General features: G+C 41.0%; 2 protein-coding genes across 3 annotated transcripts in view; one reads left to right on the forward strand and one right to left on the reverse strand.

Moving 5' to 3' along the window:
• Positions 1–16,340, reverse strand: part of STIM1 (stromal interaction molecule 1) — a 246,113-nt gene that overhangs the window by 23,648 nt on the left and 206,125 nt on the right. The gene's annotated exons all lie outside the window — the stretch shown is intronic.
• Positions 14,223–14,661, forward strand: LOC118837696 (60S acidic ribosomal protein P1-like). Its single transcript, XM_036744737.1, has one exon. The coding sequence runs from the start codon at positions 14,314–14,316 to the stop codon at positions 14,659–14,661; it is 348 nt and encodes a 115-aa protein (XP_036600632.1). The 5' UTR covers positions 14,223–14,313.

Here is a 16,340-nt window from a genome sequence, read left to right on the forward strand (position 1 = left end):
CCTTTAAAAAATTTAGTAGAGAAATCTAGGGGTGAGGCAAATGACCTTAATTCCCCTCTCAGCCCTATCCTTTACCTCAAATCTGATGACATAAGCCAGAGAAAGTCACTAATGCAAAGACTCTGTTTACTTCAGTTGCTTCAGTCATCAACAAAACTACATTAAGAACTTCAATTAGAAATGAAGGCAGAAAAGGCCTGGGGCAGGGAGTAGGTTGGAAGGAGCTACAGGGAGGCTGATGGGTTCAATGTAATTAAAATATCTCCATTTCTATAGCACCTTATGGTTTGCAATGTATTTTCCTTATAACAACGTGGTAAGATGGGCGGTACAAGTATCATTATTCCCATTTTACAGGTTGGTAAAGTCCAGAGTCACACAGGATGTGTCAGAACTAGAATCTGAACCTAGGCCTCTAAACTACAAATCAAGCATTCTTCGCATTATGTGTTTTAGCTTCTTGGTAATCAAAGCTATCTCAGAATGGCTACCTCATTAAGAATTGAGCTTTGCATCACTAGAGGTATTCAAGAAAATGTTGTTGGGACCAATGATCAATAATGCTACCCATCTCCTTACAGAGAGGTGATGGCCTAATATGTAAAATGAGTCACACATTTTTGGATATGGTCAATATGGGGATTTGTTTTGCTGGACTATGGCTATTTGCTATTAGGATTTTTTTTTCTTTTTTTCCAGTGGGGGAGGGGAAAGGGGGAAATAGGAGGGAGAAAATAAAAGTGAAAAAAAATTTAAAAAGGAAGAAGTTATCAGGTAAATTGTCTAGGTGATTCATCCATCAACCAAGGAGTTGGAGCTACATGACCTAACACAAGTCCCTTGATCTCTCTGGGCTTCAGCTTGCTCATCTGAAAAATGGGACTAATGAGAGTCGCAGAGGCCTGTTGTGAGGAAAGCATTCTCTAAGCTTTGCAGCGCTATGGAAAGAGAAATTATTCTTATTGTTGGACTAGATGATATCTAAGGGGCCTTTCAGCTTTAAGATTATAGGATATTGTGGGACAGGATCCTGAGGAATGTATAAATGTCTAATAAATAGTGCTTGGTCTTAAGAGCTTGAAGTCCAGCTGGGGAGATATGTCCAACCTTTATGAATGTGTTAACAAATACAAGTCACGACAGAACCAACAGCTAAACTGTAGTACAGGCTCTTAGGGTTACCGCAGAAACTCAGAAAGGAAAGACTGGCATAGCTTGAAACTGGGAATGCTTCCTAGAGGAAAGAAAGACCACAAGAGGAGGAGTATAAATTTTGGTTAAATGGGTTGAATGAAAAAAATATAAAAACCTAACAAAAGCTCCCTTATCTCTCAGGATCAGAACCCTAACAGTGAGAGTTTGGGGAAAGTTAGGCTCACCCTATATGACATCTTTGCACATCCATAAATAACTTCATTTTTCTTGAATCTATTTTTAGTTTATACCATCCACTGAGGTAACAGATTCCTGAAATTTATTTCCTGCAGAGAAATTTTACCAGCCCACATATCCCTTTGTCTTCTGAATTCTGCCCAAGCCCAAACAATAGTTCCTACATTGAACTTTATTTCATAGATAAGGCTGTGCTGAAGGAGAAAAGGTGATGTTATAAACACTCTGTCTCTGGTCTCTTCCCAGCTTTCCTTGTCTTGGCCACCAAGAGGCCTCAGGTAAGTAGGTATGAGCCCTGACTCCCGAGTCAGGGGTGACTCACAATACAGCACTTGGGCCTAGAACTGGCCAAGGCTTTTGAAAGTCCTGGAATAACAACAGCCTCAGCACTGAAACCACCCCTGGGGATTAGTAGATACCAGGACCCACCTGAGCTCATTACACTGGGGGAATGCTAGTGGACCATGGGCAGCCTTGTGGTGCCATGAGAAGAGAACACATGCCTGAAAGTATGTGCTGACTGGGCTGGCTGTGAGCCACAGGCAAACAACAGAGACTACTAAGGAACTCTTGACTACAAGAGGTTTTAAAGAACAAAAGCGTCTGGCTGACTGTAGATTTGAGAGACACAGGTCCAAATGATGACAGGCCCTTCAGATAAAGATGCAGCAAAAGCTAAAGATGCCCGCCATGGACAGTACTGTTTGTTGAAACCTGCTTTCTCAGATCAAAGTCAGTGCTGGCTTCAGAAAATAAAATCCCTACTATATAGATACATAAACACTCCATTTTTCCAAAAGAAAGTTATCTGACAACCTGCTTTATCTAGAACACGAATAAGGATCCAGAAGGAAGCCAACAGTCAAAATCAATATAAAGTCAATGACAACTCATAGTCCTAGAGTACTTAAAGACTTATAAAATGCTTTCTTCCACAATGATCCTGCAAAATAGAGTGCTATGATTATAATCCCTATTTTAAAGATTAGAAAACTGAGGCTCAGAGAAGCAAAAATAGTAAACATTCTTTTAGGGGCAGCTAGGTGGTGCAGTGGATAGAAAACCAAGCCTGGCACCAGCAAGATCTAAGTTCGAATCCAGCCTCAGATTCTTACTAGCTCGATGATCCTGGGCAAGTCACTTAACCCTTATCTGCCTCAGTTCCTCAGCCGTAAAATGTTCCACATCTCTCACTGGAGAAGGAATTCAGTATTGTTGCCAAAAAAAAAAAAAAAGGTATCACATAGAGTCAGACACGATAGAACCACTAAACAACAACAACAAACATCCCTCTAGTACTTTATGGTTTACAAAGCACTTCGCAAATATTATAATACACTTTATTCACAACAACCCTGAGAAGAAAGGTTACTGTTCCCGTTATTATCCCTAATTCTTAGATAAGGAAACTGAAGCAAAGGGTTAAGTGACTGCCAGGGTCATATAGCTAATAAGGAAGGATATGAACTCAGGTCTTCCTGACTCCAAGTCCAGCACCTTGATGCAGTGTCATACAGGTAGTAAGCATACAAGAGTCTCTTATGTTCTTTCTACTTCACTGATTCCTTCAATGTTCATATTCTTTAGTCACAGAAGACAACCTTGAGCCTTCCCTCAATGCTTATTTATTCTTACATTACAAAAAGTTCTAACAAGCTCATTTATCTGCCTTTCTATTCTCCAACAGATAAGGAAAAAGAAACATAAAGAAGAAAAGAGGCAAGTATACTGAGCTGTGGAGAAGCAAGGGAGGCATACAGGCCTCAGCTATGAAAAGCATGGCTAATAGGCCACTGCCATAAGGTCCTCATTTTGAGGGGACTACTTAGTTGAGACAAACTTTCAATCACCATCCCTTTATTTCCAGATATATTCCTCTGCCCTCTACTACCTAGTAAGCCACCCTTTGTAACAATAATAAAATAAATAGGGGAAAAAATAATTCAACAAAGCTAGCCAATACATGAATGAGTCTAACAGTAGATGTAATATTCCATATCTATAGTCTCCCATCTCTGCCAAGAAGTAGGGAAATGAACTTTTTCATCTCTTCTTTGGGGATATACTTGGTTGTTATAAATACACAGTATTCAGTTCCATTAATGTTGTGGTTTCCATGTACATTGCTGTTGTCAGTGTGAATATTATTTTCCTGGTTCTGCTAAAGTTGCTCCACATCAGTTCCTAAGTCTTCCCATACTTCCCCGAATTCTTCATATTCATTATTTTTTACAGTACAGTAATATTCCATTACATTGTGTACTAAATTGCTTTATGAACTCCCAATCAATGGACACCTATTATTTACAGTTCTTTGCTACCACAGAAAGTACTATTGTGAGTATTCTGGTTTATATAGGAACATTTTTTAAATCTCCTTAGGGTGTATGGCTAGCAGCAGGATCTCTGAGCAAAGAGAATAAACATTTTTAATCATATTTTTAGTGTTATTCCAAATAAGTATTAGATTCCTTTTTTGGACTGCCATACCAAACTCATGATTCACACTGGTCTTTAATTGATCATGTTGGCTATTAACACCTCCCTCAACTTTTTCAGATTAACTGTTATCTAGCTATGCCTCTTCCATCTTAAATAAAGCATTTTACATTTAATCATGTGAAATTTCATCTTACATTTGGCCCGTATTCCAGTCTGTCAAGATTTTTTGGATCCTGTATCCAATGGGTTAGCTATGCCATTCAGGTTTGTATCATCTGCAAATTTCATTGGTATGTCATAGCCTTTATCCATTTATAAAATTTTACAAAGCTAGAAACATCCTTCTAATATGACATAGTTATAAATGACTTTTCTTTGTCATTCAGCCAGTTACAAATTCATCTAACTGTATTATAATCTAGTCCACATCTCTCTATCTCATCTACAATAGTACATTCCCAACAATGTAGGTCAAATGATGTGTTTTACTATAGTAATTTACATGCACATGGGCAAATTAAAATTAGAAAGAAGAGAAGAGGTAATAAGAAGAGATGTGGTGTTGTATGCTACTGGTATTTGGCTGACTGCTTACTGGTAGCTTACAATACTGATATTGCATACATATTTACTGTGTATACATGGTGAAATGAAAAACATCACTGGGAATCCACATGACAAGAAAATGGATTAGCATCATAGTGAGAAGGAAAGAAAACAGATGGGCAGCACCAGCTTTGCAGTGTACCCTAAGACACAAAAAGAACCAGTGGAAAACTGTTGTATTGCGCAACATGAGCAAAAGTGTAGAGGAGCTTCCCCAGTTGAATTTCTAACCATCCTTTAAAATTCAACTCAAATGAAATTTCACAGAAGCCTCCATGGTCTCTCCATTTCATGAAGTCCCCAGAAGGTAATGACCTTCCCTCTCAAACTCTGCATGACGATTTCTTTGCATACAATATCCTTATCATGTAATATTGTGTGCTCTATTGTGCTTTTGTCTTAACCCTCTGATACTTGTAGCTCCACCAAAAGCATGAATCATGTCTTATGTAGACTCTGTATCTCCTACAGTGCCTAGAACAATATTCTGTATACAGTAGGCATTTAAGGCTTGCTGGATGAATGAATGAAAGGTTCTGGTAAAGGGAATACTTACATTGAATAAATCAGATCTAAACAATAAAGAAAGGGCACTCTTTTGGCGAGAGTTTTTCATTTGGGTCAAATCACAAGGAAAATTACACATACATACACCCCTCCTCTGCCAGGAGGAATGAGAACAGCTGACCAGACAAGGTCAGGGTGACACAGAATGTCAGAATGTCAAACCATAGTGGGACATGTGGAAAAGGGATTAGCTTTATTCTCTTTGGACTGATAGGGGAAAGTGCAGAAACACCAGTTTCAGCTCCATTTTAAGAACTTTCTAACATAAAATTACAACTGTCCAACAGGAGAATAGTCTACCCTGGTTCTACTCAATAATCATTTAGCCTTGGTCCAATTCAATAAGCATTAAGCATTATTAAGTACTATAAATGTTCAGACAGGGGCTGGATAACCACTTATCAGAATGTGGTAGATGGGATTCATGATTTGGGTAGGGGGTGAATTCAACATCTGAGGAATCAGTTAGTTCTCCAATCTTGTTGCAGATATGCTCCACTTCTCTCCAATTACACAGCTGCCACTCTAATTTAAGTCCTTATCACCTCTCTAGACTACTGAAATAGTTTCCTAATTGTTCTCCTGGCCTCAAGTTTCTTAACACTCCAATTAATCTTCCACACAAATGCCAAAGCGATTTTCTTAAAGTGCAGGTCTGACCAGGTCACACCTCCTGTTCAACAAACTCCAGTAACTCCCGAATACTCCAACAGGAACAAATATAATCTCCTCTGTCTGGCATTTAAAACTCTTTCCAAGTTAGTCCCTTCCTTTATTTCCAGTCTTCTTACACATTACTCCTTACATCCATTATTTGCTACTCTCCCTACTCTCTGGGCCTTGCACTGGAATGCTTTTTCTCCTCATCTCTGCCTCCCAGAAACCCTGGCTTCCTCCAAAACTCTGTTCAAATGCCACCTTATGCAATTCTGCAATCCAATACACATTTATTAATTGCCTACTATGTGTTAAGTGCTGGAGATACAAATTTTCAAAAAAACAGTTCCTGCTCTCAAGGAGCTGACAATTTAATGAAGGAAGACAATACACAAAAAGAAGCTAGAAAGGGTGAGGGGGACCCAAAGGAGGTATCTTGTACCATGGGGTTCTGAGCAAGCAGAGCTGCAGACAGAAAGCAGAGGAGGCCTTTCCATCTAAAGTTACCTTCCAACTACTCTGTATGTATCTTTTATATATCTATTTATGCACACATTGTGTGTAAATAATGTACCTCATTAGAATGTAAGCTTCTTGAGGGTCAGACTGTTTTGTGGGGTTTTGTATACCCAGGGCTTAGTAGCATTTAATAAAAGCTTATTGATTTCACCCCTGAATTTACGGTACAGATCGTTTCTAATGATGTTCAAATCCAGGTCAAAGCATAAAGTCAAAGGAACATAGTATTGAGAACTAGAAAGGACATTAAAAATCAACAAGACTCTTGATTTGGAGTCAAAAACCTGGTTTTATATCATGATGCGCAGATGAACAGCCCCTAGGGTTGTTTATTTGTTAGCTCTGGCTTTGACCATATTACAGGTCCACTTCTCTTCTGGGCATCCATGTTCTCAGTCATATTCTTCATTACATTTCATGAGTAAAAACCACCAATAATTGGTAACATGCTGACCTCTGCTTATGTCGACTATACTTCATTTTATAGATTACAAAACTGAGTCCCAGAAATAGGAAGAGTCTTACCCAAGATTACACAATTAGGAAGTAGGAGAACCAAGATCTGAAGCAAGGCCTTCTAACCTAATTCTCTTTCTACCATACCACACTTGTCCTTCTCTATAAGTAAATCATAGTTTGCCCAAACAGTGTTCAATAACTGACTTCCAAAAATAAAAAAAAAAACCAACAACCTTCTTAAGAGCCTTATGCCACCGCCATCAAACTATACCTCAAAGCTCTTAAGTCCTGCTTAACCATTCTGACTGATTAATCAGGCTTTGTTCAGTGAAGCCTTCTCTCCTAGTCTCCAGAAGGCTGCAGATGAAGCCTAGTCCTCAAAGCCAGAGTTTTTTAAAATTAATTTTCTCAGAAGCCTGCTTCAGATATAGCCAAAGGCCTTAGAGCAAAGCAGGCATCACTATGAATCATGAAGGGTAAGAGTTGCAATTCCAAAACAATTAGTCTCTTTCTTTCCTCAGTCCAAAGAATTACGGAATCTTGGAACCTCAAAAGTCACTTAGTTTCACCCCCTGAAGGAGATGCAAAAATAACCTAGTCCAACATACCTCAGAGTAGAAATTTTTTATACAACATTTCTGCCAGCATCTTGGCAAGGTCATTCCCAGCCAAGGTAGCTTATTCCATTATTGCCAATACACATTTCTGATTGTTACGAAGTTTTTCTTTATATTTAATTAAAACTGGCTCTCTGAGCAACTTTCCTATTTTCTTCTGCCCTCTAAGACAAAGCAGAAAACATCTAATCTCAAATTCACAGCATCAAACACCTCCTCAGTGTCAGCTTATGCCTCACATTCTGAGGGATTCCAGGAGATGGTGATTCAGATGTGACTTGCACCCTGCTGTCTACATGAGGAGGAGGTAAAGCATCCTGATGAGTCTGGGAGATGGGGATAGGATCATCACTGCTCTAAGTCTTAAAGCAAGGAGGCAATAGGGGACACTAAGAGGCCCAAAAAGGCTTTGGATCAACTTATCCACAGTGCTGTGGGTGTGCTCATAAGTCTGGAAATGAGGAGGACAGATTTGGGAACTGTATGGGATTGAAACACAAGGCTATAGATAAGACTATCCACAAGGGTCATGACTATGAACAGCTGGGATGGCGGGATGAACTAGGATAAAAAGCAGATTAACATGTTCTATTTCCAGGCAGGTTAGATTGACTATAGGATCCAGGGTGGCATCTGTGCCTTTCACATGTTCAAGTCAAATACATGAAGAGAATCAAAGAATGTCAGGGTGGGAGATACCATAGAGACCATCTAGTTCAACTCTCTGATCTTACAGAAGAATAAACTGAGGCACAGAGAAGGGGAAGAACTTGCCTAATAATAAAATCTCCTATTTCTATATCACTTTTAGGTTTATAAAGCACTTTCCTCATAATATCCTCATGAGAAGATAATATAAGAACGATTACTCACATTTTACAGATGATGAAATTATAGTACAGTATCTTATTCAAGATACCTAACTAGTGTCAGAGCCAAGATTTAAATCCAGGTCTCCTGATTCAAGTCTAGTTCTATTATACTACACTATTACTGTCCTAGCCTATACTATATACATAGAATAGGCTCCTTAAAGTCATACAACTAGTATGCAGAAACCAAGTATTCCACAGTTTCTTTAGTCTTATCTCAAGCTAGCAGAGCCCTCCAGAGTTCATCTAATCCATCCTGCTATCTATTAGACAAGTCTGATCCCCAAGTCACCTCAAGTCACCCCAACTATACTCCATTTCCCTTACTCTATAGTCTCCAAGGAAATGTCAAGAAATGACATATCTGAAGGATGGATCAAAGTATATGCCAACTCCCTACAACAGAGGTCAAAAACAGAAAGGACCAGGGTGCTGCTCCTGGAACAGACTCAAGGAATAGTAGTACTTGGGGAATGGGAGACCAAGGGATCCCCTTATGACACAATTGTCTTAGTTGTCTTTCTAATACATGACTCTGATTTTATCTCTCTTTTCTATTTAAAAATCTTAATGAAGCCACTCACTTCAGTAAGCATTATGACTGCCATGTGCTAAAAACTAGGCTTCTAAAAGTAAAAATTGAAACAGCCCCTGCCTTAAAGAAGCTTATATTCTGTTAGGGAGATATATATAAATACATCAATAAGTACAGGATATATACAAAATTTTCTTCTTGTTCTTCAGTCATGTCCAACTCTTTATGACCCTATTTGGGGTTTTCTTGGTAAAGATACTAGAGTGGTTTGCCACCTCCTTTTCCAGCTCATTTTACAGATAGGAAACTGAGGTCAACAGGGTTAAGTGACTTGTCCAGGATAACACAGCTAGTAAGTGTCTAAGGCTCAATTTGAACTCAGGAAGACGAATTTTCCTAAATAAATATACAGGAATGGGGAGAAGTGGGCACTGATAACTAAGCCTCATACATGAAATAGTACTTGAGCTCAGCCTTGAAGAGTAATGGGAGTTTTGAGAAGCAATGGTGAAAGTGTACAGTCCAGACATGGGGAATGGCCTGGCAAAAGCACAGGGAAGATATGGAACACCATGAATAGGAACAGCAAATATTTCAGTGTGGCTGAAGTATAAAGTGTATGAAGGGGAATAATGTAAAATCAGTCCCCAAAAGAGGGAAAGACTAGACACAGGAAGCCTAATATTATTGTCATAGCCCCGATGAGAGGAAAAAAGCCTGAATTAAGGTGGCTGGGGTACAAATAGAGAGAAGGGGTAGATGTAAGAGAAGTAGGATTGGTAAGGTCTGGTAACTGATACAGGGGGGGCAGGGAGTAGTGAGTGAGAATGGAGAAAAAGAATGAAATCTTAGGTTGTGGACCTGGGTTACTAGAAAAATGGTGATGCCCTCAACAGAAACAGAGAAGTTGGAAGGAGGGGTGCATTTACATGGAAAGATGAATCCTGTTTGAGGTGCCTAAGACATAGGCAGTTAGACATACTGAATAGGTAGCTGGAGATGTGAAACTAGAGCTCAGGAGAAAGATCAAAGAATCACAGATTTAGAACTAGAAAAGACCTTAGCATTTTGCCAACGAGGGAAATGAAGTCCAGAAGGGTTAAATGACTGACCCAAGATGGCAGCAATGGGACATGAAACCAGGTTCTCTAGCTCCAAATCTAACGCTTTTTCAACTGTAGCATGCTAAAAGGCAAATGTAGAGACCTGAGAGACATTTGCGTGGAAATGATAGTAAACCAATGGGAACTGAGGAAATCACCAAAACAAAGTGTAAAGAAAAGAAGATGCCCAAGAGAAAGTCTTGGGGTAAACCTCTATATCAGGGGCAGGCCATGGACAATGGTCTTTCAGAGAAGACTGAGAAGGAAAAGTCAAAAAAGTAAGAGAAAACTGGAGGAATAAAGTGTTACTATGCATATTTGTAATGGGGCAAAAAAAAAAAAAACCCAGGGAGGAGAAAATATCTAGAAGAGGGATATCCTCAAAATTTCCAAATACTGCAGAGAGGTCAGAAAGGGAAAGGACTAATACCACTGACTTTAGCAATTAAAAAAATCATTAGTGACCTCTGAGAAGGCAGTTTCTGTCTTTCTGTCAAGTGGTGTGGAGAGAGAAGAGGCTTACAAGTAAGTAGAAGGAGATAGAGACAGTAAGTATAGATAGTTTTTCCCAAAGTTTGGCCACAAAAGGGAGGCTAGACCTAGGATGACAACTTGAGGGTTGTAAGGTCAAATGAAGGATATTTTTGTTTTTTGTTTTTGTTTTTGAAGGATGCAAGAGATCAGAGCATATAATCATCAAGAAAGGAGCCAAAGGGTAAGGAGAAACTGAAAATTAGGGAGACAAAGGACATAACTAGGCACAAGTTCCTAGAAGAGATAAGAGGGATAAGTCCAAGAGCACAAGTAGAGGAGTTGACCTTGGCAAGCAGATAAACCACCCCACTGCAATGGTAAATAAAATAGAACCTCTTGATTCCAGCATTCGAGGTTTTCTACCATCTGTCTCTAGTCTCTTTTCCCAGCCTTACACTGCTCCACTTCACAGATGCTACGTTTTCCACTTTACCTGTGCTTCTTCTATGCACTTATCTCATGTATGACTTTTCCTGAAATTACTCTGTAAGCTTTTTAAGAACAGGGTCTGTGGGGCAGCTAGGTGACACAGTGAGTAGAGCACCAGCCCTGGAGTCAGGAGGACCTGAATTCAAATTCTGCCTCAGACACTTGACACACTTACCAGCTGTGTGACCTTGGGCAAGTCACTTAACTCCAACTGCCCTGCCTTCCCCCCTACAAAAACAAAACAAACACACAAACAAAAAAAAAAAAAAACAGGGTCTGTGCCATAGCTCTATCTATGTATGCTCAGCACTCAACCCAGGGTTCTCTCCAAAGCAAGCTCTTAATAAATGTTTGTTGAATTGAATGGAAGTTTTTGTACACCTTCTGAGACAAATTTTCCCTCTGTTTCTGGAAGAAAAGCCTGGAGAGTGGCCAAACAGGTAACAATTTGGAAACATTACTGTGACTTTCACTGGTTGAACTGGGATCTGGCCTATATCCACCACAACTTTGTCTGGCATCTGGAAGGACTTCCAACCTTTCCCTGAGGCCCAGGCCTCAATGATAGAGAAGTGGCAAAAAGGGGATTAGAGGACAAACTGCACTTTACTGTACACTTTGCTTAGTCCAAGAGAATGGCATCACTCTCAGAGCTCAGTGACCTGCAATCCTTTTGCCTCCTTGGAAAAGCCCTGACTTCCCTAGCCTTTTCTAGCAATGGAGGGGCTAGGAAGATATTGAGGAAGAAACTAAGAAGCCAATGAATCATGTTCCTCCTAGCCTTGCCCCTCAAAAGCCTTGGATCTACCTACCATTTGCAAGAGTATGGAAGAAGAATCAGGCTTCTGAGTCTGAGGATCAATCAATGAGCAAAAACTGATCCTTTTGACCCATTCTCCAAAGGACGGAGAATAGTACCGAAGCCCTGCCCACAGAGCAAAGGTGGCACCTATGGGACTACAGCCCAAGAGGCAGAAGAAGTTGAACTTATAACTTCTAAGATGAACTAGTGGATTCATTACATAGGCCCTTCAGAGATGAATGTGCAGAGGTGCCTATGCTGCCACCAAGATGGAATTCACATTCTCTCACAGTGAATGCCAAGTGACCCTTCCCCTCACTCTTGCTGAGAAGGGATTGGGGGAAAGCAGTAGTGTCTGAAGAGTGTCAAAGTAGGCAGAATTTCTGTGCCTATACCTGACCCTCCTTCTGCCCTAAGCAAAGAAAGCCCAGTCAGATCTCAAGCACTGACTCTTGTTCCAAGATCCCCTTGGATACTACCAATTTTTCTTACCCATTTCATCTCTCCTAATCCCAGGTACCACTTAATCTCTATAACCTTGAAATGCTAATCCCTCTTGCTTGTGTCACTGAATACTATAAGGAGCATTGTAATGATCTCCTTGAGTTTTATGAAAGCATCATTTTGGAAACCACAAAGTACAAGAGAGATAAGAGTTATTATAATGCAGTGGTGGAAAGAATGCTGGAATTGGAGCTAAGTTCCCTAGGTCCTGGGAGGGATATGAGAGGCCATCTAATCTATACTTCCCCACCCCACATTTCACAGTGGAAGAAACTGAGAGTCAGGGAGGTTACTGGCTAACACAGAGTAAGAGCTATATCAATGTTAGTTATTATCGTTATGTGACTTGTACAAGGTCACACAGGTAATAAGCATTATAGATGGAAAGCTTTCCACAATCGCACACTTCTTTTCTCTTCCTAAACTGTGTGAATTTGAGTAAGTCGCATAACTGTTGTGAACTTCTGTTTCCTCATTAGTAAAATGGTACTTCATAACTCTTAAATGCTCCACATGAGGAATTGCTAATATTACAGGATTGCTCTAGGAAGTAAAAAGGTCCTGCAATGGTTCTCTCTACTTCTAGGATTCAAGGAGTCTGATTCTAAGGGCTGTATTACTGGAATGTTATTTAAATTGAAAGTTCTAAAACTGAAACTAATTCTCAAAGTGAAGGGAAGTTCAAAAGAATCTCTTGGGTGAAACCTCTTATAGTAAGAGTAATTCCTACCATTCTGATTTATCTTGAATGCAAATATAAATATTCTCAGAATTGGTCTCATCAAAGTAAAGATGTGGTCCCTAAAGGGGGAAAAATACACACTATGAACTAGAGACAGAGGCACAACATATAAAATGTTGACTTCAAGCCATGGAGAAGCAGCAATTGAGAAGGCACTCAAGTACTGAGGCTGCTGGGATACTTCTGGGGAATCCTACAGAGAATGAAATTTTTGTCCTGGAAGTAAAGCCATTCTATCAATCAACAATCTTAACCAAAGAGAAGGAATAGCAGCTGTACCTATGGTCAATATATTGTTAACACTATGACAGAAAATTAAAGTAAGATACTAGTTGGTCTGCAATAATGAGATCATCTGATGTGAAGAACGTTAAGGGTTACTTCATCCATTCCTTCATGTGCCTGGACAAGAAGAGCATCAGAGGTCACTTCATTTATATCCTCCCCTTTCTCTAGAAGAAGGGGAAATGATGTCACATATTCTATATGTCTTGGCAAGAAGAGTTACGGGAGATCATTTCATCTGTCCCCTTGTCTCCGGTAGGAAGGGCAGGACTGTATCAAAATGACTTCATACACACAGAGCTATCCTAATTTCAAAGAACTCCAAGTTGCCAAAATACTCTGATCCATTCCACTATTAAACCAACTACAGCGTGAGAAAATTCTGTTAGAGATGCCCTCTACTTAGGTCAAGCTGCAACAGAAGCCCACTTCTTCCTTGGCTGCTCCTGGTAAAAGCAGAACCTAGCCATCTCTCATCTGATGTGCCAGCAGCTGCCACTATACCTAGCTGCCAGACAAAATGCTGTTTCAGAGGATAATTAAATAAACAAAGTGAAGAGGCTCAGCAAGGAAAGCTCCACTTGGGTGCCTCACTGTCACTTCAAATGCAATGTATCTAAGACAAAGCTCATTGTATTCTTTTCAAACCACCTCTCTTTGCCCAGAAATTCTATTTCTATCAGTGGTGTGACCATTCTGTCTGTCTCTTAGATTGTAAGCTTTGAATTCATCTTCAAATGAACATCTCTTTTCTACATGCCCTACATCGATCCTGTCACTTTTTTTCCTTCAACATGTCTTAAACTCATCATTCTACATTCCTCTACATTCCCAAGTGGTCTTCAGAGTGGTGGGAAACCCACTACAGCTGGGTCATCATATAGAGCTTAAATGGCTTCCTTGTATCTCTCTCTCGACCCATTAGTTTTAATTCTGCCCCATGAGGCCAGACAGAACTAACATAACGCCTTTTCCATATGACAGCCCTTGAGATACATAAGGATAGTGACTGTTCCTCTAAGTTGTCTCTTCTCCAAATTAAAAAAAAAAAAGCAGGGCTGGTTAATTTTTAAAGTCCTTTTTGGTTCCAATAGTCTAATTCTAAAGTCAAGAAAAAGACAAACTGCTCTTCAGTTGTCTGTAAGGTGCTTGGTTCTTCTTCGGAAGCTAAGGCCGCGTTGGGGTGACCCCTCACTTCAGCCGGCGACTAGCACTACTACAAACAAGTCTCCTCGTCCATCCGCTGAAATGGCCGTCTCCGAGCTCGCTTGCATCTACTCCGCCCTCATCCTTCACGACAATGAGGCTACGGTCACAGAGGATAAAATTGATGCCCTCATTAAAGCAGCAGGTGTAAATGTTGAACCATTCTGGCCTGGATTATTTGCAAAGGCCCTGTCCAATGTAAACATTGCAAGCCTCATCTGCAATGTAGGAGTTGGTGGACCTGCCCCAGCAGCTGGTGGTGCTGCCCCTGCTGGAGGGGCTGCTCCTGCTAGCACAGCTGCCCCAGCTGAGGAGAAGAAGAAAGAGGAAGCAAAAAAGGAAGAATCCGAGGAGACCGATGATGACATGGGCTTTGGTCTGTTTGACTAGATATTTTTTGTAACATTAAATAAAAAGCTTGACTCAACTAAAAAAAAAAAAAAGACAAACTGCTTAGAGAGCTTCCTCACTGAGAGTCCCCTATACAATAAAATCACATATACAGTTCCTCTTTCACCCCTTGCAAATGAACCTGTCTTCCCTAAGCCAGACCTTGTCCCCTTCAAACAACTTCTTAGCTGGTCTCCTTGCCTACAGTCAACCTTTCTCATGTCCCAGGGCCTTCAGCAGGTGGTTGCCTGGGGACCCTCTACTGAAGGCAGCAGGGGAGAGTACCCTCTCTAGGCTTTAAGCAGAACCAATCAGAGAATCTCTAAATCATAAAGGACCTCAAAGGGCTCCCATATGTTAATAGAAGACTGGTATCCAGAACAAGATGGTTCCACTGTCCTCTGCCCTGGGTCAAACAGCATGTTTTCAGGACTACATTATAGTAAGGACATACCTATGTGTCTAGACAATCTGGAACACATTTAGGAGAGGACAAGTAGGATGGTGAGAGGGCTAGAAATCATACTACACAAGGACTAGCTGAAGCAACCAAAACCAACGGACCCCACAGTATAACCATGTCATCAAGTTGAAAGACAGACATATAGAAGAGGGATTAGATTTATTTGGCCCTACAAAGCAGAAACAATGAATAATGGGTAGAAGTTGCAAGGAGGTAAATTTTGATATTAGGAAAGATGGTCTGCATTGGGAAGAAATGAAGCTCCCTCCCATAGAGGTTTCTTAGTGGCAGCTGGATAACTATCACATTGGTGGAGAAAGGAGTCCTACGCAGGTATGAAGACTAGGTGGCCCTGAGGGTCTTTTCCACTCAGGGATTCTGTGATTCTATAGAAGAGGAAGTAGATGTGTTCTACTTGATCCCACAGGGTAAAACCAGAACTAATGGATGGAAATTACAGAGAAGGATTTAGGTTAATAAAAGGAAGAACTGGGGCGGAACCAAGATGGCAGCTGGGAAGGAGGGACTTGCTTAAGCTCTCCCCCAAATCCCTCCAAACATCTGTAAAAAATGGCTCTGAACAAATTCTAGAGCTGTGGAACCCATGAAATAAAAGAGAGAAGCAGGTCTCCAGCCCAGGACAGCCTGGATGGTCACTGGGAAGGGTCTGTAGCACCATGCTGGAAGCGGAGTGCAGCCCAGTGTGGGCCATGCCAGGACAGACCAGACCGGGAGTCGACCAAAGCAGGCCTGAGGGCCATGAATCACTGAGCTGTAGTAGTTACCAGATTTTTCAACCCACAAACACCAAAGACCACAGAGCAGGTTAGTGGGAAAACTGCTGGATCGGGGTGAGAGCGGTCCAGGCCCCAATTCTGGGGGCAGCAGCGGCGGCAGCAGGAAACTCCTGCAGTTGCTTCCAGAGCTTCAGAGTCAGCTGTTTCCGGAGTCCCTGACCCACACGGTGGGAGGAATCAAGTGGCAGATCAGAGCGGGAGTGCAGGGAGCACTCTGTTGGGCCAGAGGCAGGGTTCTCTTGCTTTGCCCTGCTTGGATCTGGGTCGCAGTTCTAGGTGGCAGTTCTTGGGGGAGGAGGAGTGCTGCTCTGGCAGAGCTTGTGGTGACTGTGGAGTAGAAGTAGCTTTGAAAACAGCAGCACAGCCCCTAAAGCTTGGGACAAAGTATTTTCTACTCTACAAGCAGTCATACCTTGATA

The sequence above is a fragment of the Trichosurus vulpecula genome, chromosome 2 (genome assembly GCF_011100635.1).
Source record: "Trichosurus vulpecula isolate mTriVul1 chromosome 2, mTriVul1.pri, whole genome shotgun sequence".
Lineage (NCBI taxonomy): Eukaryota > Metazoa > Chordata > Mammalia > Diprotodontia > Phalangeridae > Trichosurus > Trichosurus vulpecula.

Excerpts from the sequence above, each read along its gene's own strand:
- LOC118837696 (XM_036744737.1), top strand. The coding sequence starts at position 14,314 with ATGGCCGTCTCCGAGCTCGCTTGCATCTACTCCGCCCTCATCCTTCAC.